General features: G+C 44.7%; 1 protein-coding gene across 5 annotated transcripts in view; it reads right to left on the reverse strand.

Annotated features, from left to right (window-relative positions):
* Positions 1-22,766, reverse strand: part of RECQL4 (RecQ like helicase 4) — a 314,021-nt gene that overhangs the window by 253,423 nt on the left and 37,832 nt on the right. For all 5 annotated transcript variants that reach the window (XM_083171422.1, XM_083171418.1, XM_083171421.1 and 2 more), the window contains exon 3: positions 21,393-21,426. In XM_083171422.1, the coding sequence (XP_083027548.1) occupies positions 21,393-21,426 (34 nt within the window). The remainder of the gene's footprint in view (positions 1-21,392; positions 21,427-22,766) is intronic.

Here is a 22,766-nt window from a genome sequence, read left to right on the forward strand (position 1 = left end):
TATATATATATATATATATATATATATATATATATATATATATATATATATATATATATATATATACACAGTTTAATAGTTTTAGTCCCCCATATAAAAAGTTTAATCGTTGGTGGTATAGTGTGGCATCCCCCTCTCCCCTCAACCGTTGGTGGCACAGTGTAAAAAAAAAAAAAAAAAGAATATACTTACCAACTCCGTTGTCTTCCAGCGTCGCGTCCTCTCACTGCAGCTTCCATCTGACTGCAGAGGGCGGGCGCGGCACCCGGCAGGTCCAGGAAGCGTCTCTGCTGGGCTCCGGCGGCGAGGCTTCCAGGCGGCGGGGCTTCCAGGCGGCGGCAGCGGGGCTTCCAGGCGGCGGCGGCGGCGGGGCTTCCAGGCGGCGGCGGCGGCGGGGCTTCCAGGCGGCGGCGGCGGCGGGGCTTCCAGGCGGCGGCGGCGGGGCTTCCAGGTCGGTGGCAGCGGGGCTTGACAGTCACAGTCACCGGCATGACAGTCGCTCAGATGGCCCTGCTCATCCCGCCACACATGCGGGAGATGAGCAGGAGCTTCTGAGCGACTGTTATGAATTGACTGACCGGGCCATTCTGAATCTTGTGCAGATTCAGAACGGCGGGGGCGCGCATGTAAATCGCTGTGTGGGCTATATACACAGCGATTTACATGCATTTTCAGGCATTTTCTGAGCGATTTAGTAAAATCGCTCAGAAAGTGCCTGAAAATTGTGCTGTGTGTGGGGGCCACAAGTCTCTGCTTCAGCGGGGAGGGTGGCGTTTCCTCCCCCACCAGTGCCTCTCCTTACCTCCAGTGTCTCCCCCTCAGATGGGACCACTTGGAGTTAAGCCCGTCAAAGATGGCGGCCGGTCCCCCAAGATCCCCTTCTGTAAGGAGCCGATTAGGACACCCCCGGGGCCCAGGAAAACCTCTTTTGATGAGAGATAAAGCGCTGTGCAGGGGGATTAAAAAAAGTTTCCCTCTGCACACAGAGAGCTGACAGGACGCGCTTCTGTCAGCCACTGCTGCGCTCTCAGTGTGTGTGAACTTCTGTGAGAAGCGACACACTGGCCAACCTGCTCTAACTAGTACATTAATAAAACAATAAAAACCTAACTAGTCTATAAAAATCCAAAGAAAAATATGCAGCTGCAGCGCAGCTGCTCAGCATAGCACCCACTCCTGTGGGCACCTAAAATGAACTGATGCATTATGGGATGCAGAAGGGAGGAGCCTGCTCCCAAAGAATTGAAGCATAGGTGCCTCGCTCCTGCGGACCCCTCCTACATCCCATCGTGAGCGGTGTCACCGGACTGGACGAAAGAGAAAATACATTTGTGCTACACTTTATATATATATATATATTAATAGATTGGACTTCTATATTATATACATGCTCTGCACCAGGCCTCTCCCCACAGCAGCACTGCAGCAGGAGACCTGTCCCAGCTCAGTGCTGCACGTTCAAGCACTCATTACCATTTAAAGCTGAAGTGGCAGCACAGGTATTAACCCTGTAAGTGCCGTGGCATCCATTTTGTCAATGTGTGACGGGTGAAAAACACTTCGTGTGTATGGACCTTAAGAGAGGAAAATGGACATTAGGAGAGAGGGCCCTGCTTGTGGGGTGACGGATGATGTCCCAGCAGATGGGATTCCAATGGTCAATATACTGACATCGGAATCCGGATGGTAAAATGCCCGACAATCAGAATCCCAACTTATGGCCCCCATACATCAGCAATCACAATTAATGGTTTTCCAGATCCAGTGATTTTTGGCCAGATAAATGGTTTCTACAATCTATTTGACTTGCCCACACATTACAGATTTATTTCAGTGATCGGCAGATTTTTCCCATCTAAAGATTGCATCTTCATATCTGGAAAGTGCCCATACATCACCTCAATTGATTGTTGTGGCCGGAGAGCCCGGCACACGGGGTTAATGGCGGCCGCAGCACTGAAGGGGTTAACTCTCGGTGCTTCACCGTTATTCAGAACAAGGGCACTTGACAGGTTTTAAACTGTATGAGCGGCACTGAGCTAGGACAGGACCCCTCCTGCAGTGCTGATGTAAGTTGTAGCCTGCTGCTGGGCACCAGGCACTGAGCTAGGACAGGACCCCTGCTGCAGTGCTGATGTAAGTTGTAGCCTGCTGCTGGGCACCAGGCACTGAGCTGGGACAGGACCCCTTCTGCAGTGCTGATGTAAGTTGTAGCCTGCTGCTGGGCACCAGGCACTGAGCTGGGACAGGACCCCTTCTGCAGTGCTGATGTAAGTTGTAGCCTGCTGCTGGGCACAAGGCACTGAGCTGGGACAGGACCCCTTCTGCAGTGCTGATGTAAGTTGTAGCCTGCTGCTGGGCACCAGGCACTGAGCTGGGACAGGACCCCTTCTGCAGTGCTGATGTAAGTTGTAGCCTGCTGCTGGGCACCAGGCACTGAGCTGGGACAGGACCCCTCCTGCAGTGCTGATGTAAGTTGTAGCCTGCTGCTGGGCACCAGGCACAGATTGTATGTATTTATGAAATATATGTTTAGCACTGAGCTGAGACTGCATCATATATTGTATTGAATATTGAGGAATGCATTCTGGACTTACAATGCACTTTGTACATTTCTGGAGGAAGGAATTTAGCAAATCTTTGTGACGAGGAAATGAGATGCTAATCTGCCCCTCTTGTCAGAAGGTCTGTGAGTGTCCAAAACACAGCAGGGAGTAGGCTCTGTGTCTGAAGTCCTGTGTACGAGGTGTTGGTATATTTCTTTATGTAAACAGGTCCAGGAGATAATCAAAGGATCTCCACCTTTCCTGGAAGTTCCCTAAGGAAATTGGACTCATCCTTTTTAGAATGTAATCTTGATTCGTTATGCACTGGAAGTAAGATGTCTTTTTGATATGCAAATCCTAAAGGTATAGGGGAGGATCTGACAATGCTACTGTGTTTTCGGTCTATAAAAAGAGGGATTCTGCCCTGTGTAATATTGTACTTCTGCCTGTATCTGAATGCTGTAACATTATCTGTATTCTGTACCTCCAATGATAGAAGAGATCTCTTCAGATCTATTGGCAATAAACCATCTTTTGCCCAAGACGGCTACTTTCATCTTGCGACCAACAGAATTACTGCAATAATTCGGTTCTCCGGGCGTTCTGGGTATAGCATCCAGCGTCTCCGAGTTCCGCTCTGCCTGCTACCGAAGCAGAGACCTGGTCCCAGAGATCAGTGGGGAACCAACCGACACCAGTCGGGGGTGTGCCAGCAGCGTGTCGTCGCACGCACTGCAGTAGGTAGTACTCAGGTGCCAGTGTTTGGGCCTGAGGAGGTATCTGTGGTTCCAGACGCCACGTATTAGGAGTCTGGTGGTGGCAGCGATATCCCTGCCCTCTGCGTAGTGGGTGGAGTCAGTAACAGGCGGTTACTGACGGTAACAGGGAATACCCTATTGGCCAGGTCCCGTGAGACCAGGAACCGCTATCTGTGGACCAGAAGGACGTAGCCAGAGCGTAAGGGCAGGTGTCTGGTCACAATTGTCATTTCAGATGCTACTTCTTTTCATCATTTAAATAGAAGACGACGAAACGGGAATGCCCACACATAAAAAAACAGGGATTTTGTACTTACCGTAAATCCTTTTCTCTGAGTCCACAGGTGTCACTGGAGTAACAGTGGGGATAGAAGGGCGACCACAGGGAGCAAGAGCACTTTAAATATAATTAAGTGTGGCCAACTCCTCCCCACCTAGGCAGTCCCAAGGATGTGCCCGAATGGAGCTGGAAGAAAGAACACGCTTTCCAGAGGAGGTTAGTATAACACACAAGAATACACAATCAACCAGAAAAGATTGAAAACATAAATAGAACAGTGAGAACCACTGAATCAAACTTGCCACACATATAACATAGCAGGCAGTTCCCTAAACATAGGAAGAACTTACCTAGCAATTATAGCTGTAAAGTTTTAAGGCAGGAATTCCTAATAACAAAGGAACAGCGCCGAGGCAGGTGTCCAGTGTTACCATATAGGCATATAGATATTGTTTTATACCATCATTAATGTAATGTGATTTTAACCATAGTATATATTATGTATGTGTATATAAAAATAGGAATAGCTTAATAATTAGGATATCAGAGTTTAATGTTTAGACATCGTAGTATAGCTTTTTGTTTTACTAAATAATATGAAGGTCCACTTTGCAACATATCAAATGCAACTGAATTTATTTAGGAGACAAAATGTCTAAGGCATGCTTATTAGCAGATATAGATGTGTTGATTCCCCCAGTTACATAATACTTATTAACCAAGTATAAACAAAGTAATGTACTTCACACCCCAGGATGCAAATAACAGAACAATAAGACAAACGGGTATTTAAGGATATACTATTTAGCACAGACTGTATATGTCTTGCTATTGTCTAGTTATATTACAGGACAAGATACAACTGTTTATAGTCACACCCTAGAGGTGGAATAAACCAGGCGAGCTTCAAAGAGAACAAACAATGTCAAAATGCCATCAAACACAAGGTCCCACCATGCCCACCTGCTAGAACATCTGAACAAACAGGAAAACCATAAAACTTGACATCTGGGAATATCCATAATGCCCTGAGAACAGGCAAACCCAATGGGGGGAGTTTGTAATATAAGGGAGGTATGGATAGTTAGTAGTCAGTTCAGATCAGAGGGACGGCTGTGAAGGAATGGGCTGGAGTGTTGGTTACAGGTAGCTATTGATATTCACTGGTCACTATGACCATGTAACTTGTAAGTATATAATTTATGTCAGTATCGTAGCAGTCTAAGTCTGTCAATTGTTTTAATGTCATTTTATGTAATATAAGCAAGGAGGCGTATATAAATATATATATATAATAGCATATACATAAATTACTGTGTTAATGTATTCTGTAATGGTTTGTTTTGCCTGTAAATAAATATCAGACTTTCTGAGTTAAAATTACAAGTCTTGAACTCTTATTTTCTGGGAATCAGGTTATGACAAGTACTCTGCATATTGTTTTGTAAAGTCTATTAGAATATAATTGCAGATGTCAAATATATATGTTATATCAATACAAGATATAATAAATATATTTTATATAATATTTCACTCTCAATAATTATTATTGGGATAAGAGAGATATATGATTCCTAAAACTCAACAATGGCGACCACGGACGGGACTTGTACATTTTGGTATCTGATTGTATGATTATAATATTTATAAGGAGTAGCAGATGCGTGAAGCTGGCTACCTAACCTACAGAATCACAGTGAGGATGTATCTAGGAAAACGTAATACTATTGTGTATTTTTATCTTGCATTGTTTGTAGACCTAGAATGACGTATTGGTAGAACAGAACCGATATTCCATTGTTACAATTATCTGGGAGTGCACGCTTAGATATTGATATATGGCATCATTCAGCAATATTTTTAACTAATACTATATTTACTAGGCTCAGCACAAGGGTTGGTTAGCCTGCTGACACATTGCAAGATCACAGTGGGGTAGGTTACTAAATAGGCACATGATAATTGTAAGGCCTAGAATAAAATAGAATGGAAATGAGCATTTCCAAATAAATGATAATTAGTACCAGATATTAGAGTTAACTTTGAGAATCCGGACACTCTCATTGGGAGGATATCTTGTGTACAGAATATAAATATAGCATTGCAAAATGTGTGCAATGCTGAATTTACATAAAGTTGCAGTAGCATTCAGGAAAATGCCCAAAACTGTTACTTTAGGATCTAGAGAGAAATCAGGTTCATGCCTCAAGAGGGCATGCCTGAAAATGAATGCAAAGGTGCATTCCTTCTTAAAATCCCTAAAGGTTAAGAAGGGTACTCAGAAGAATTCTGAGACAAAAGTAAATTTTCTGGCAGATTGTGAACAAACTGTCCAGATCTCTCATGAAGGGATCACAGAAGCACCCAGCATAGGTGTTAGGAGCAGGGATGAGACCACAGAGGGGCTCATTCACAAACAGACTACAAAGTCTGAAATGGTCACAGATGCTAATCAGGGCTCTGTAATAGAGAGAGAACGTAATACTGTGTACGATGTACCTATCCTCAAAGCGCACATTACTGCAAATAAGGCAGGAGCAATGAGAGATATCCCCTGCACTGTTTTGATTAAGGGAGGAGATCAGTACATTGAGAAGGAGAGTTATTCTGCAGAATCCACTCACAGCCCCCATAGTGACAAAGAAACTTGTGTTGCCATCAGGGAAAGGGGAACTGGCAATAAACTTGTATACACACACTCCAATTGTAGGTAAAGTTGTCACAGAATTAAATGAGCAAATGTATTCAGCCACAAATATGTCTGAGCTGAGCAATGGCATGAATTTGAGCATGCATGATCACACAAAAAGGTCCACCATCTCTGTAACCCCCACACAGCAGTTAGAGACATCTAGTGGTGGAGCAAATGTTTGCAGTCTCTCAGAGAGACCAAATGCAAAGTGTCAATCTAGAAACACCACACCAAGTTTCAGCAATGATACAAAGTGTCACCAGGATGAATATGTTTTTGTACCCTGGAAACCTAACAATTTTGTTATAGATCTGGACAGGCAGAAAGCCCTCCTGAAACCTGCAAAAGGTATCCGGCACGGATTAACAAGTTTCTCTCCCCACAAGAATATTTTCCAGGGCTGGCAAAATTCTCCAAGGCTGAAGAGTCGCACTGAACAGCAAGCACTGCAGATGGAGAAGTGCTGGATTCAGACCACTTCAGGGAGTGCAAACACAAGTCAGACGGTGGTATCACTTATTTTACTTTTAAAACCCAATGTAGCCATTGTTTGCTTTGAGAGGATCTCACATGTTAAACCAGCCCAGTTTTCCAAGTTAAAGTTGCCCAGCATCATATATGCAGCAGAGTTTGTGCTGTCAATGACACACAAAACTACAGAAAGTAAAGACTGCCACGGACCAGCAACCATTGCTAGTTATTAAGTCCTTAAAAACCATAGTTATGGAAAGTCTGCATCTGGCAGCATAGAGGAGAGAAATGGCACAGACCAGAAAACATGGCCAGCAATGTTGGACCAGTAGATAACACAAAAGATATAGCAGCATTGTCACACCAGTTTGTAAATAGCAATAATAGTAATTGTATATCTTTTTATTTCAATTTTAGGTTACAAATTCTACACAGCAGCAACAAAGCTCCAATTCACACCAAAGAACAAGTTATATTGACCCTTTTATTGCTGCAATTATGCAAACAGCCAGTCTCCTGCACAGCCAGTATCTGTGGCCTAAGGAGAATCTAAAAACTGTCACATGGACAAAAATCAAAGGACTTTTGTTTTTATTAGTTTCTTTTTCTTTCTTCAGTCCTTCAGAGAAGGAAAAGGTTTAACTACAGCAACTATTATTTGTTTTCTGGACACATGGACAAAATCCCCTTTTCTCTTCTTCAGGAGAAGTTCATTAACCCCCTCACTACAGCAATCATTGTTTGTTTGTTTGTTTGTCAGGACACTGACACATACACATTCCATTTACAGTGTGCATCATTCTAACCACCAAGCATGCAGAATCCTTTTGTACATACATTTTTTTTAATCGCCGATCAACCCACGCATATGATCTTCATTTGTTTTATGTAACTGTATATACCTTGTAAATATTGTATGTTTTTTTTTTTCCTTCTTCTTCTTATGAGTATATGCTGATTATATATACGCTTCCTTCTTAAAAAGCTTCAAACTAATTTAAATATCAGACAAAGAATGGTATGCCTTACGTCAAATTGGAAAAGAAAAATGTTTTGTTAGTAGTTGGGATGGATCATTCTCTTACTACAGACTTAACCAAGTCTAAGAGAATGAATAATAGCATAGATAGAAAATTGTAGTTATTGTATATGCACATGGCTGCATATCACACAACACTGGATGCCAAACCCATTCTTAACAGATATCTAATATTTGTTTGAAGCAAAATCATAGTCGTTTGTTGTATTGATAGGATGTTTTCATAGATATGTCAAATCAAAATATTATTGTTAGTTATAGGATTTAGCTGGTGTATGGTTATTTTAGTTTAAGATAAGATAGTATATAGGAAGGTAGGTAAGAGATCAGAGACTGAATGGTAAATTATTATTCAGTGAGGAAATTTAGTATAGACGGAGTGGATCCTTTAGAATCTACCCCAGACATTTACCTGCCAATGCCTGAAGATAAATGTGCTTATCAACAACTAAAGGAAAAATACTTGGTTAAAGTTTCAACTGCTGTATTTAACGTCACAAACTGTTTTGTTCAACACAACGGGGTTGGGGTTAAAGAGAGACATGGACACTTATCATGATTGCAGCGCGATAATCTTAAAGGACGCACAAGGACACTTGTCACGATCACAGCGATAATCGTAAAGGACATACAAAGCAAACTCGCTAAGGACTGCATTAATGAGGCTTATCAAAGGCCCCCATGTTTTTCAAAACTGTGGTGAAGAAAGTTATCAAGACCACAGCACTCACTCCAAGGGCCACACATTCACTCTATACATGGCAACATGGCAAGCAAGTCAACAGCGTCTATGAAGAATTCTACTTCTACGTCCACCATACTGCAAATGTAAAGTGTCTCCAAGAACTGCAACCCACACAGGTGACAGCCCTCAGCCAGGAAATCACTGTGAGCAACAATACAATTTCCTCACTCATCGACCAAACAAAATCGACAAGGCAAGCCGTGGCGTGGCATATAACTGTCTGTAGCAATGAAAATATTTTCCTCATGAATACTGAATATAAATAACCTCTGTCCCTGGTCAAATTTAGTTATTATAGGGTAAAATAGGTTAATTAAATGAAGGATATTTCATACCAATGGTTATTTAATGTTTAGGATAGTTTGAAAAATAAATGTTTGGAAATATATAAGAAACAATTATGGTAATTTACTGTGTGACCAATCAAAATAATTTCTTATGGTCACAAGCGGGGGACTGTTACCATATAGGCATATAGATATTGTTTTATACCATCATTAATGTAATGTGATTTTAACCATAGTATATATTATGTATGTGTATATAAAAATAGGAATAGCTTAATAATTAGGATATCAGAGTTTAATGTTTAGACATCATAGTATAGCTTTTTGTTTTACTAAATAATATGAAGGACCACTTTGCAACATATCAAATGCAACTGAATTTATTTAGGAGACAAAATGTCTAAGGCATGCTTATTAGCAGATATAGATGTGTTGATTCCCCCAGTTACATAATACTTATTAACCAAGTATAAACAAAGTAATGTACTTCACACCCCAGGATGCAAATAACAGAACAATAAGACAAACGGGTATTTAAGGATATACTATTTAGCACAGACTGTATATGTCTTGCTATTGTCTAGTTATATTACAGGACAAGATACAACTGTTTATAGTCACACCCTAGAGGTGGAATAAACCAGGCGAGCTTCAAAGAGAACAAACAATGTCAAAATGCCATCAAACACAAGGTCCCACCATGCCCACCTGCTAGAACATCTGAACAAACAGGAAAACCATAAAACTTGACATCTGGGAATATCCATAATGCCCTGAGAACAGGCAAACCCAATGGGGGAAGTTTGTAATATAAGGGAGGTATGGATAGTTAGTAGTCAGTTCAGATCAGAGGGACGGCTGTGAAGGAATGGGCTGGAGTGTTGGTTACAGGTAGCTATTGATATTCACTGGTCACTATGACCATGTAACTTGTAAGTATATAATTTATGTCAGTATCGTAGCAGTCTAAGTCTGTCAATTGTTTTAATGTCATTTTATGTAATATAAGCAAGGAGGCGTATATAAATATATATATAATAGCATATACATAAATTACTGTGTTAATGTATTCTGTAATGGTTTGTTTTGCCTGTAAATAAATATCAGACTTTCTGAGCTAAAATTACAAGTCTAGAACTCTTATATTTTGGGAATTAGATTGATTAGTACTCTGCATATTGTATTGTTAAGTCTATTAGAATATAATTGCAGATGTCAAATATATATGTTATATCAATACAAGATATAATAAATATATTTTATATAATATTTCACTCTCAATAATTATTATTGGGATAAGAGAGATATATGATTCCTAAAACTCAACACCAGTGACACCTGTGGACTCGGAGAAAAGGATTTACGGTAAGTACAAAATCCCTGTTTTCTCCTTCATCCACTTGGTGTCACTGGAGTAACAGTGGGGACGTCCCGGAGCTCCCAACACGGGTGGGATGGCGCTGAGACCCCCTTAACACTGAGCGTCCAAATTGTGAAGCTGACGCCGCAAAAGTGTCAAATCGGTAGAACCGAGCAAAAGTCTGACGACCAGGCCAGGTGGCAGCTCTGCAGAGCTGCTGAATTGAAACCCCTCTGTCAGCCACCCAAGAGGGGCCCACTGAGCGCGTAGAATGCGTCGTGATGGAGGCAGGAGGGCGTTGAGCACTTGCCACATAAGCCTGACGAATAGTCAGGCGGATCCAACGAGACGTCTGCTTTGAGGCTGGCCAGATCATACGTAACAAAAAGAGCATCTGACTTCCTCAGCGACGCTGTTCTGGCCACATAGGTCTTCAGGGCCCTGACCACGTCAAGGGTACTGTTCTCTTCTTGGAAGGCCGGTACCACAATTGCCTGATTCATGTGGAAAGCCGATACCACCTTAGGCAGAAAGGAACCGCTGGTGCGCAGTTCTGCCCTGTCCAGATGAAATATCAGAAACGGGGGCCTACAGGACAGAGCCCCCAGATCTGAAACTCGCTGTGCTGATGCTAAGGCCAGGAGAAGCACAGTCTTCCATGTGGGGTAACCAAGGTCCACGTCCTCTAGTGGTTCGAACACCGCAGACTGTAAGAAACTTAGAACAAGGTCTAAGTCCCAAGGAGCCGTGGGTGGACGAAAAGGAGGTTGCAGCCGCAAAACTCCCTGAAAAAAGGTGTGTACCTCAGGTAAAAGGGCCAATTTCTTTTGAAAAAAGATCGACAACGCCGATACCTGTACCTTTAAGGTGGAAAGACGCAACCCTGCAGCTAAGCCAGCCTGCAGGAAAAGGAGAAGCCTGGCCTTTTTGAAATGAGTTGTAGACACGCCACGACTCTCGCACCAAACTACATAAGCCCTCCAGATGCGGTGGTAATGCCTGGAGGTGACATCTTTCCTGGCGTTCATCATGGTAGGTATCACCGCCCGCGGGATACCTGCCTGTCTCAGGATAAACCTTTCAGCAGCCACGCCGTCAAATGAAGGCGACTTAAGTCGGGAAAGACGAAAGGCCCTTGGCTGAGCAGAACTTCCTGAAGAGGCAGGGGCCAAGGCTTGTCTATCAGAAGAGACGTGAGGCTGGTGTACCATGACCTGCGCGGCCAGTCCGGAGCTATCATGAAGGACAGTGATCCCCTCCCTCCGGATTCTCTGCAGCACCCGAGGTATTAGTAGAAACGGAGGGAAAATGTACACAAAGTGGAATGGCCAAGGGGCTACCAGTGCATCCACTCCCACCGCTTGAGGATCCCTCATGCGGGCGAAGAACCGGGGTAGCTGGTAGTTGTGGCGAGACGCCATGAGATCTGCCTGGGGACACCCCCACCGGTGGACCAGCTGCTGGAAAACCTGGGGATTGAGACACCTTTCTCCTTGGTGTACGTCCTGCCGACTTAAGAAGTCGGCCTCCCAATTTTCTACACCAGGAATGAATATGGCGGAGATGGCCAGGGCGTGATCTTGAGCCCACAGCAGGATTCGACTCACCTCCTTCATAGCAGCGCGACTGCGCGTGCCTCCCTGCTTGTTGATGTAGGCCACCGCAGTGGCGTTGTCCGACTGCACTCTGATGGCCTGACCCTGCAGGAGATGAAGGACCTGCAGGAGAGCATTGTAGACTGCTCTGAGCTCCAAGATATTGATGGAGAGCAGGGCCTCCTGTTGAGTCCAACGGCCCTGGAACTGATGGTCCTGAATGACTGCTCCCCACCTGTGTCTGTGGTGAGCAGTATCCAGTTCCAAATGGCAAACCTCTTTCCTTCCCTGAGGTTTGCTGGGTTCAGCCACCACAGGAGAGAGTGCCGTGCCCGCACCGACAACTGAATCCTGTGGTGAAGGTGCAGGTGAGAGCCGGACCACGGACGTAGAAGGCAACGCTGGAAGGGTCTCTATCTGAAGCGACCGTATTGGAGAGCCTCGAAGGAGGCGACCATCTTCCCCAGAAGCCTGGTACATGTGAGGACCGACACTTGTCTGGTCAGAAGGACCGAGCGGATCAAAGCCTGGAGGGACTGTATCTTGTTCTCTGGGAGGAACACCCTCAGAAGTGTGGTATCCAGGACCATCCCCAGGAACTGTAACCGTTGAGACGGCTGGAGCTGGGACTTCTGAAAATTGAGTATCCATCCGTGGTGAATTAGAGTACTCTTAGTCAAGGCTATACTGTCCAGGAGGACCTCCCTGGATGGGGCCTTCAGCAGAAGATCGTCCAAGTACAGTATGACCGTCACTCCCTGGTTCCGCAGAATCTCCATCATCACCGCCATGACCTTGGTGAAGATCCGGGGTGCTGAGGAGAGGCCAAAAGGAAGGGCCTGAAACTGCCAATGTTGGCTGCGGAATGCGAACCGAAGGAAGGCCTGATGTGGAGGCCAAATAGGGATATGGAGGTAGGCGTACTTGATGTCGAGTGACACCAAGAACTCGCCCTCCTCCAACCCTGCGATCACCGATTGCAGGGACTTTATCCTGAACTTGACCGGTTGAAGGTAAGGATTGAGATCCTTCAAGTTCAGAATGGGACGTGCCGATCCGTCTGGCTTGGGGACCAGAAAGAGGCTGGAGTAGAACCCCAAGGTCCTTTGGTCTACTGGGACCGGGATGACCACCCCTGCCGAGACCAACTTCTGGATGGCCGCAGTTAGTAGCAGCCTCTTTTCTACTGAAACTGGCAAACCGGTTTTGAAAAGCCGGTGTGGGGATGGTCTTTGGAAATGTATCTTGTAGCCAAATACTACAAGATCTCGCACCCAAGCGTCCTGGCAAGACTGCAACCAAACATGCTTGAAGCCTTGAAGACGCGCTCCCACCTTGGGATCCCCTAGGTGGGCCTGAAGCCCGTCATGCGGCGGGCTTGGTGGAGGCCTTGGCCTCTTGGGTGAAAAAGGGCAGCACCTCTGCCACGACCTCTGGAGCCTCTCTGAGAGGGAATTCAGTACTGAATCCCGGCGGTCGGGATCCCGGCGTTCAGAATCCCGACGCCGGAATCCCGACAAGGGGGGGGACGTGGATCGCCCCCCCTTGCGGGCCCGGTGCCTCGCTACGCTCGGCACACTAATTTATTCTCCCTCCAGGGGTGTCGTGGACACCCACGGAGGGAGAATGTGCCGGGATTTCGGCGGTCGGGATTTCGGCGGTCGGGATTTCGGCGGTCGGGATTCTGAACGCTGGGATCCCGACCGCCGGGATTTTAACTGCATCCCCTGAGAGGCAGCGCCTCCTCTAGAGCGACCTCTGAACTTTGCCTGGGGCCGAAAGGATGTTCCCTGAAAGGTCCTACGAGTAGAAGGAGGAGAAATGTGGATTTCCCACCAGTGGCTTGTGATATCCACTTATCAAGTTCGGGCCCAAACAATACCTCACCCGTGAAGGGGAGTGCTTCTACTGCCCGCTTGGACTCAGCATCAGCTTGCCACTGGCGGAGCCAGAGTTATCGGCGTGCCGATATGGACAAAGCAGATATGCGAGCACCTAAGATGCAAACATCATTGGAGGCTTCCACCATATAGGATGATGCCTCAGAGATATGTTCTGCTAATTGCACCAGGACATCCACCTCACCTCCATAATTCAGTTGATGAGCCAACTGGGAGGCCCAAACCCCAATGGCCTTATTGACCCAGCATCCAACCTGAGCCGGACGCTGAACTACCCCTGCCGCAGTGTAAATCGATTTAAGCGTAAGTTCAAGCTTACGATCTGAGGCGTCCCTAAGAGTGGTGGCCCCCGGTACTGGGAGGACAGTCTTTTTGGAAAGACGCGTGACCGAAGGGTCAACTACAGGTGGAGTTTCCACCAGCTTTCTGCCTGCGGCCGCTAGGGGGTTAGAAGACAGGAGTCGCCGAGAAATCTGGAATTTTTTTATCAGGGTTTTTCCAGGCCTGAAGCACGTGGTCATCCAACTCCTCTGAAGGAGGAGGAAAAGAAGCTGCCTGTTTTGGCTTTTTACCAAACAGGGAGGGGCGACTGGGGGCAGATGCCCCTTCTTCCACATCTAATGCCAGTTTGACCATATCAATAAGGTCATCTAAACCCTGCGCAACCGGTTTCGGTTGTTGTGGCGGCAAATCTTGTTGCACATCCACCTCAGGGGCAGTATATTCCCCTTCCTCTAGGTCAGGCATATCATCGTCTGTGTCAGTGTCTAAAGGCCCATACACACTTGCCGATTTTCAGGTGAAAATCGCCTAGTGTGTATGGAGCAGAGATCACCCACTAGCGATGATGCGCGCTCCCGCATCATCGCTGTCAAAGTGGGTAATCTGCTGGTAAAACCAGCATGCCTGGCGATCATGGCTTCTTTTGGAACCATCATCGCTCAGTGTGTATGCGGCGAGCGATGATGGTCCAAAGAAGACATTCTGCTGGGCCGGGCTCCATTCCCCTGCTCCCTCCCCCTGTCCTGCTGATTTTACATTGCCGCGGCAATCGTACCCTCCCCCGCTCCCTCCCTCTGACCTGCACTCCCGAGTCCCGTCCAAGTAGCCTAGGCGCTACTGCACTCCCCCGCTGCCTCCCACAGTCCGTCCCCTCAGTCACAATAGAAGAAGCTGCTGGAGAAGCGCAGAAGCGCTGCTGCAGCTATTACAAGCGAGTACACTGCCACCAATGTTGTTTATGTATTATGCTGGTATTAACCAGCAAACCACTGCCCACAAATGTTAAAAAAAAAAAAAAGAGCTAGTAATGTATACATCACTGGCGCAGGCCAGCGATCTATACGTTACTAGTGCCACTGGCCACCAATATAAAAAAAAAAAAGCTGGTAACGTATACAGCGCTGGTGCAGGCCAGTAATGTATACGTTACTGGCTTATATATTTTTTTACATTGGTGGACAGTGGCACTAGTAACGTATAGATCGCTGGCCTGTGCCAGCGATGTATAAGTTAGCGGATCCGCTGCCCACCAATGTAAAAAAAATGAGCCGCTAACGTATGCATCACTGGCGTAAAAGGTTACTAGTGCCACTGCCTACCAATGTTAAGAAATGAGCCGATAACGTATACATCGCTGACACGCCAACATTGTATAGATTAGCGGCTCATTTCTTAACATGGGTGGGCAGTGGCGCTGGTAACGTATACATCGCTGGCCTGTGCCAGCGATGTATACGTTACCGGCTCAGGTTTCTTTTACATTGGTGGCCAATGGATCCACTAACGTATACATCCCTGGCCAGCGATGTACAGAATATACATCACAGGCCAGCGATGTATACGTTACCGCCTAATATATATATATTTTTTTACATTGGTGGCCTCTGCTCCCACCCTTGGAATTCAAACCCGCCCATTATGTAAATAGCTTTTCTAATGAAAGATTTTCAGCACTCCTGAAAATCTCTTGCTCTTTGGGGAAAGTAGCTTAGTGTGTATGCACTACTTTGGTAAAAGATATATCTTTTAGAGATTTTGGCAAAGTCTTTTGAAATGAAAATCTTCAAGTGTGTATGGGCCTTAAGACCTGTGTGAGCAGTCTCTTCAACACTGGGGGCTGTGCATCACAGGCTCTGGGGCCAAGGCCTTGGTTAAACCCTCCACAGCTAAGGTTAATTCTCGCTGCTGTGATCTAGAGGATTCTCTGTCCTGTGCATCTGAGATTTCAGAGGACAGGCATGACATCACCTCTGAGAGCTGTAAAGCCCATGCAGGGGAGGGCTGCTGGGAAGTGGAAGGTGTGGGTTTAGGGGTGCATTTTTCACACACCAGACCACCCTCAGCAGACTGTGTAAGTCTAGCATTACATTTTTTGCAACACTTCTTTGAGCTGCCTCCTGCCATTTTACAAGTAATTAAGCTATACACAATATATGAATATATATATATATATGCAGCAATCAACAGGTTAATAAACTGTACCCACACACCAAGGATAGTACAGTTAGAAGCCAGAAGGATGAGACTGGACAGGAGAGACAGTATCAGGAGGAGAAGCTGCCAGAGGCCAACAACTACGCTATGGTATATACCAGAGAGCGCTATAGCCCCAAATTTACATACAGCCCAGAACTGTCTCACCCAGCTCTAACCCCACTGTCTGCATGCAGGGCTTGAGGAAGCTAATGCAGGTCTGGACACCGGGAGAAAGCGGCTGTGCTTGAGTCCGTGACTAAGGAAAAGTAATGCTCATGTAGTTTGCACTAACAAGGGCTTCCCAGGGGCGCAGTTGTGTTAGCACAATAATAAACAAATAATTCCAATAAAAATATTTTTTTTATTTTAAAAGGAAATAACAATATCCAAATATGAAGTGCACTTCAATGATAAAACAAGACATACAACATATAAACAAACAGAGGCTAATTTAATAGCTAGATATATCCGGTATGAGGCTTAAACTAATCAGGCATCCATCAATTGGTATTGATAAACAGGCATCTGCAGCATATATACAGTTACCAGTCCCGCATGTGTATTCGAGATAGCTGCTGTTTTGGGAACTCTGGGCTCCTTTGAAGGACAGTCCAAACTCAAATTCAATGGAGGTGCTCCCCTGATGTATAGGGGGAAGGAGACGGTTCCTCAGATTTAGCAATGGCCGTTTTTCTGCTGGGTAGCTTTTCCGGCAATCTCTACAGCAATCTCTGGGTGCAGGTACTGTGGCACAGCAACAAAACGCGTTTCTCCGCCTAGATCAACATCAGCGGCTTCTCGAATACACATGCGGGACTGGTAACATATATAACACACGTCGAGAATTTCAGAATATGTAGATAGTCAAATCAAGGGTTATGTACCTAAATTGAAATCCTATGTACAGGATACTACACATATTCTTAAAACTCTTGAGGAATTGGATTGGAAGGATACGTACAAATGGTGTTCGATTGATGTACAATCGCTATACACTGCGATACCCCATATGAATGGAATTGAAGCAATTAGAAGGGTATTGGAGGCGGATGAGACGGATGTACAGGTTTGCGGGACGGCGATGGGTAGCATCTGCGCGCCAAGTCTCGCAAACCTGTACATGGGACAGTGGGAATCGGAAATGCTGTCAACACATGCCGACCCACGTATAATCATTTTCCGTCGCTATATAGATGACGTGATAGTCATCTGGGATGGCACCATACCTGAGTTTGAGGAGTTTGTTGATAAAATAAATGTGAACACCTATAATTTAAAATTTACATATGTGGCCAATGAATGTAAACTGGAGTTTTTAGATCTGAGCATAAGTAGTAATAACAACAAGATTGAAACATGCACACATTTCAAAGCGGTCGATTCAAATAGCTACTTGGAATATAGTAGCTGCCACCTGCCTGCGTGGAAAAATAATATACCATTCTCTCAGTTTTGCCGACTTCGGAGAAACTGTAGTGAGCTCCAGAAATTTGAAGAACAAGCCGGTGTTTATAAAGATAGATTCCTTGAGAGAGGATACCCACTCTCTTTGATAGAATCATCAAAAGAAAGGGCCCAACAGACTCAAAGAACTGACTTATTGGTTTATAAAACAAAGAAAAATGATAAAAAAATGATTTGTCCCTTTATTACTGGTTACAATAATGCAGAAAAATATATTAGAAATGTAATTAAGAAAAATTGGCATATCCTTTTGCTGGATCCCATATTGAAAAATGAATTACCCGAAAAACCCGATCTAATTTTTAGAAGGGCAAAAAATATTAAATCTGTAATATCCAGGAGCTGCCTGGAACCGATTAAAACAAATGTGGCACGCCCTTTGGGTGGTCTTATTGGTTTTTACCCCTGTGGGGGATGTAAAGTCTGCCCATTGGGGGAGAGGGCTGCCAAGCACATTGAGGATAAAAATGGCAAAAAACATCTAATAAAAAATTTCATTAATTGTAACTGTAAAGCAGTTATATATGCTCTCACCTGTCCATGTGGACAAATATATATAGGTAAGACAAAACGGGTTCTTAAAATAAGAATATTAGAACACACGAGGAACATCAAAAATAGAGTCACAAACCATAGTGTACCGCGGCACTTTCTGCAATGCCATGGAGGGGATGCGAGCGGTCTAAAGTTTAAAGGCATTGAGCTAGTCTTACCTGATAAAAGAGGAGGTGATCCTGATAAACAACTATTGCGAAGAGAGACTCATTGGATACTGACTCTAGATACCATCATCCCGAATGGATTAAATGAAAACTGCGAGATAACCCCCTTCATTGATAATACATAAGAGAGCCGTTAGAATAAGAAAATATTATGCCTGTTTAAATCAAATAGACTTTTTGATAGGGTGTTGGAACAATAAGAACTGACTATCAGGTTCCACGTCCTTGTCATTATGTGTTATCTGTGACCTGTAAAATTATGCTTATGGTAACAGCCACTCCTGCCTGGTGCAGGTGGAGTATTAGTTTGTATTGTGCATATAAGCATAGTTCAATGACACAAATGTGGCTATCTGGCTTAATGGTATAGTTCTGTATTATTTGGTATTTTTTGACATTTTTTGATATATACTATGAAACTGAGGGCAAAATCCCAAAAATTGCTCGGTGTGTATGACTAATGAATAAATTGTAAAGTCCCGCTGACCTAGGATACGGTGAAATCACTAGCGAGATGGTATAATTCACTAATAAAATACTGACAACCTTATCTAATCCATCCCAATATATTAAAATTAAAAAGTAGATGACACTTAATCTGAAAAGTCATATGCAGCCTATAAGGGGTTGCTTGAAGCCAAGTGTATATATTCCTGTACATATATAAAAAATCTGAAATGCTAGGTGATTCACCTCTCTAGTATTAACGAAACTTCCACCGCTTTTGAATTGTTTGTCTATATGTTGTAAGTGATTTTGTGTGAAAACCTTTTAGAGTCAAAAGACATTTTAATTTTATGCCGTAGTCACCAGAGAGTGATTAAGCCGTGTCCTGAGTGAGCGGGGTTAATGTAACAGCTGTAATTGATTGTGAAGGTAGAAAAAGACTGAGGTAGCGTCAGGTGGGACAGCCCACTGACGAAGCCACAGGCGAAACGCGTCTGGGTGTGTCTTACCTGACGCCAAACTATCACACCAAGTCTTAGTCCCGCTGCAGAGAAGGAGAGGGGAACCGCTTGAATCGTGGAGCGCTGAGTACGCGAGCGAGACAAAGCGGACCCTGCCAGGAGGCAGCAACGTGGATAGACGGTGACCGGGAGACCGGGTTTATTATCTAAAAACCATGTGGTATTTTTAGCCCACAGAGTGGAAATTAATGGTACGAGCATTGTATCACCAGCTCTGTTTTATTATCTTGAAATAAATTCATTTTGTATCAAAGTAATTCTGCACTATATAGCGCTTCCTTCCATCCCTTTCTAGATATATATATATATAGAGATATATATATATATATATATATATATATATATATATATATATATATATAGATAGAGATATATATATATATATATATATATATATATATATATATATATATATATATATATATATATATATATATATATATATATATATATATATATATATATATATATATATATATATATATATATATATACACACACACACACACACACACACACACATGCTGCAGATGCCTGTATATCAATACCAATTGATGGATGCCTGATTAGTTTAAGCCTCATAACGGATATATCTAGCTATTAAATTAGCCTCTGTTTGTTGCTATAGATTGTAAGCTTGCAGCAGGGCCCTCCTACCTCCAAGTCTGTTGTTACCCAGTTTGTTTTATCACTGTCTACTATTGTAAAGCGCAGTGGAATCTGCTGCGCTATATAAGAAACTGTAAATAAATAAATATGTTGTATGTCTTGTATTGTCTTGTTTTATCATTGAAGTGCACTTCATATTTGGATATTGTTATTTCCTTTTAAAATAAAAAAAAATATTTTTATTGGAATTATTTGTTTATTATTGTGCCAACACAACTGCGCCCCTTGGAAGCCCTTGTTAGTGCAAACTACATGAGCTTTACCTTTCCTTGTTCTGCTTGAGGTACACAACCTCTAACAAGGGGCTGCAAAGGTGTATAGCAACAAGGGATCTTAGATACAGATCACCAGCGCTTCTAATAGCCTTTGAGCTAACTGTTGGTTTTTTGAGTCCGTGACTGTCTCAGCTGAAAAAGGAGTCCCTCAGCGTGTCCGCAGCGGTGCGCACTAAAAAGATGGCCGCCGCTGCTCTCAGTCACGCTGGGGAAATGCCGGGGCTGCTGGGAGCGTATCACGCGCTAGGCGGGAGGTCAGGAATACATTACCACTGCCTTGCTGGTCGGCGGCGGTAGAGGCTGAGGGAGGACGGGACACGCACCGCGTGCAGTGGTGGCTGTCTCTCCGGAGACGGTGGTCTCCGCAGCCGGGGACCGGGCGCGAGCCGCACGCAGCTGCGGCCGGATCCCCACCGGCAGCGGCAGCCTGCCTGTTGTAGTAAATAAAAATAAAAAAAATGTCAAGCTTTTAAAAAAACTTGTGCCCTGGAGCAAGCCAGGTGTGTGACCAGCTCCCATGAGGGTACATTCTACGACTGCCTATGTGGGGAGTAGAAGGGGGAGGCGTTGGCCACACTTAATTATATTTAAAGTGCCCTTGCTCCCTGTGGTCTCCCTTCTATCCCCACTGTTACTCCAGTGACACCTAGTGGATGAAGGAGAAACAACCGCAGATAATACCATATTATTAAACAAAAATTTGATTCAGCAATCGATTGGCGATCCCTATTAATTGTTGATTGGGATTGCCAAAAGGGGGGAGCCCACACATTAAAGATTAATTGAGACAATCATCTCCAGATCTGAGGATAGTCACAATTAATTGCTGATGTATGGGGCCCATTACATGGGCATTTATCCCTCATGGGGTCCGCAAGCCTCAGAGGCACAACAAAACCTGTGGAGAGTGCAGAGACCCCCTATCGGTATTCTGATGTCAGCAAACCACTCCCCTGCTTGTAAAGGGTAGGGACAGACAGACGGGGTAAAAGCGAGCATAAGCAGAAAGCTGGCTGAGGAAGTCGAGGGTCTAGGTGGAGGCATGAACGGAAGTACTATACATGGCTACAAGGATTTCTATGTCCTATGTACACGGCAGTATATGTGACAATACATGTAACTGGGCGACAGTCGCTACTTACTCTGTGTGTCCTCACAAGCACAGTCCACATCCGCCTGTTAGAGAGAAGAAAGGAATTTATCTCAGTCAGAGCAGCTACTGGTTGGATTCTAGTTATTACATTATTATTACACATTCTGCATTGCCTGAGGATAGAAGATAATAATAATTAAATAGACTATCAGCTCTTCTCTCCCTCACTATGACCTGCATTTCTCATATGAGGAGGGGTCGGTCTCCTATTGTAGCTGCAAAGAGAATCATATATACTGACCAGCCCCAGTGACCCCCGACCATGCCGACACCAGGGACAGTATAACAGGCTCATCATCCCCAGTGACTCCCAGCCACACATACTGTATATATCACAGCATACAGGGTGACATGCCGACACCAGGGACAGTATAACAGGCTCACCATCCCCAGTGACTCCCAGCCACACATACTGTATATATCACAGCATACAGGGTGACATGCCGACACCGGGGACAGTATAACAGGCTCACCATCCCCAGTGATTCCCAACCACACATACTGTATATATCACAGCATACAGGGTGACATGCCGACACCGGGGACAGTATAACAGGCTCATCATCCCCAGTGACTCCCAGCCACACATACTGTATATATCACAGCATACAGGGTGACATGCCGACACCGGGGACAGTATAACAGGCTCATCATCCCCAGTGACTCCCAACCACACATACTGTATATATCACAGCATACAGGGTGACATGCCGACACCGGGGACAGTATAACAGGCTCATCATCCCCAGTGACTCCCAACCACACATACTGTATATATCACAGCATACAGGGTGACATGCCGACACCGGGGACAGTATAACAGGCTCATCATCCCCAGTGACTCCCAACCTCACATACTGTATATATCACAGCATACAGGGTGACATGCCGACACCGGGGACAGTATAACAGGCTCACCATCCCCAGTGACTCCCAGCCACACATATATATCACAGCATACAGGGTGACATGCCGACACCAGGGACAGTATAACAGGCTCACCATCCCCAGTGACTCCCAGCCACACATATATATCACAGCATACAGGGTGACATGCCGACACCGGGGACAGTATAACAGGCTCATCATCCCCAGTGACTCCCAACCACACATACTGTATATATCACAGCATACAGGGTGACATGCCGACACAGGGGACAGTATAACAGGCTCATCATCCCCAGTGACTCCCAGCCACACATATATATCACAGCATACAGGGTGACATGCCGACACTGGGGACAGTATAACAGGCTCATCATCCCCAGTGACTCCCAACCACACATATATATCAAAGCATACAGGGTGACATGCCGACACCAGGGACAGTATAACAGGCTCATCATCCCCAGTGACTCCCAAC

The sequence above is a fragment of the Crinia signifera genome, chromosome 2 (assembly GCF_055691185.1).
Source record: "Crinia signifera chromosome 2, ASM5569118v1, whole genome shotgun sequence".
Classification (NCBI taxonomy): domain Eukaryota; kingdom Metazoa; phylum Chordata; class Amphibia; order Anura; family Myobatrachidae; genus Crinia; species Crinia signifera.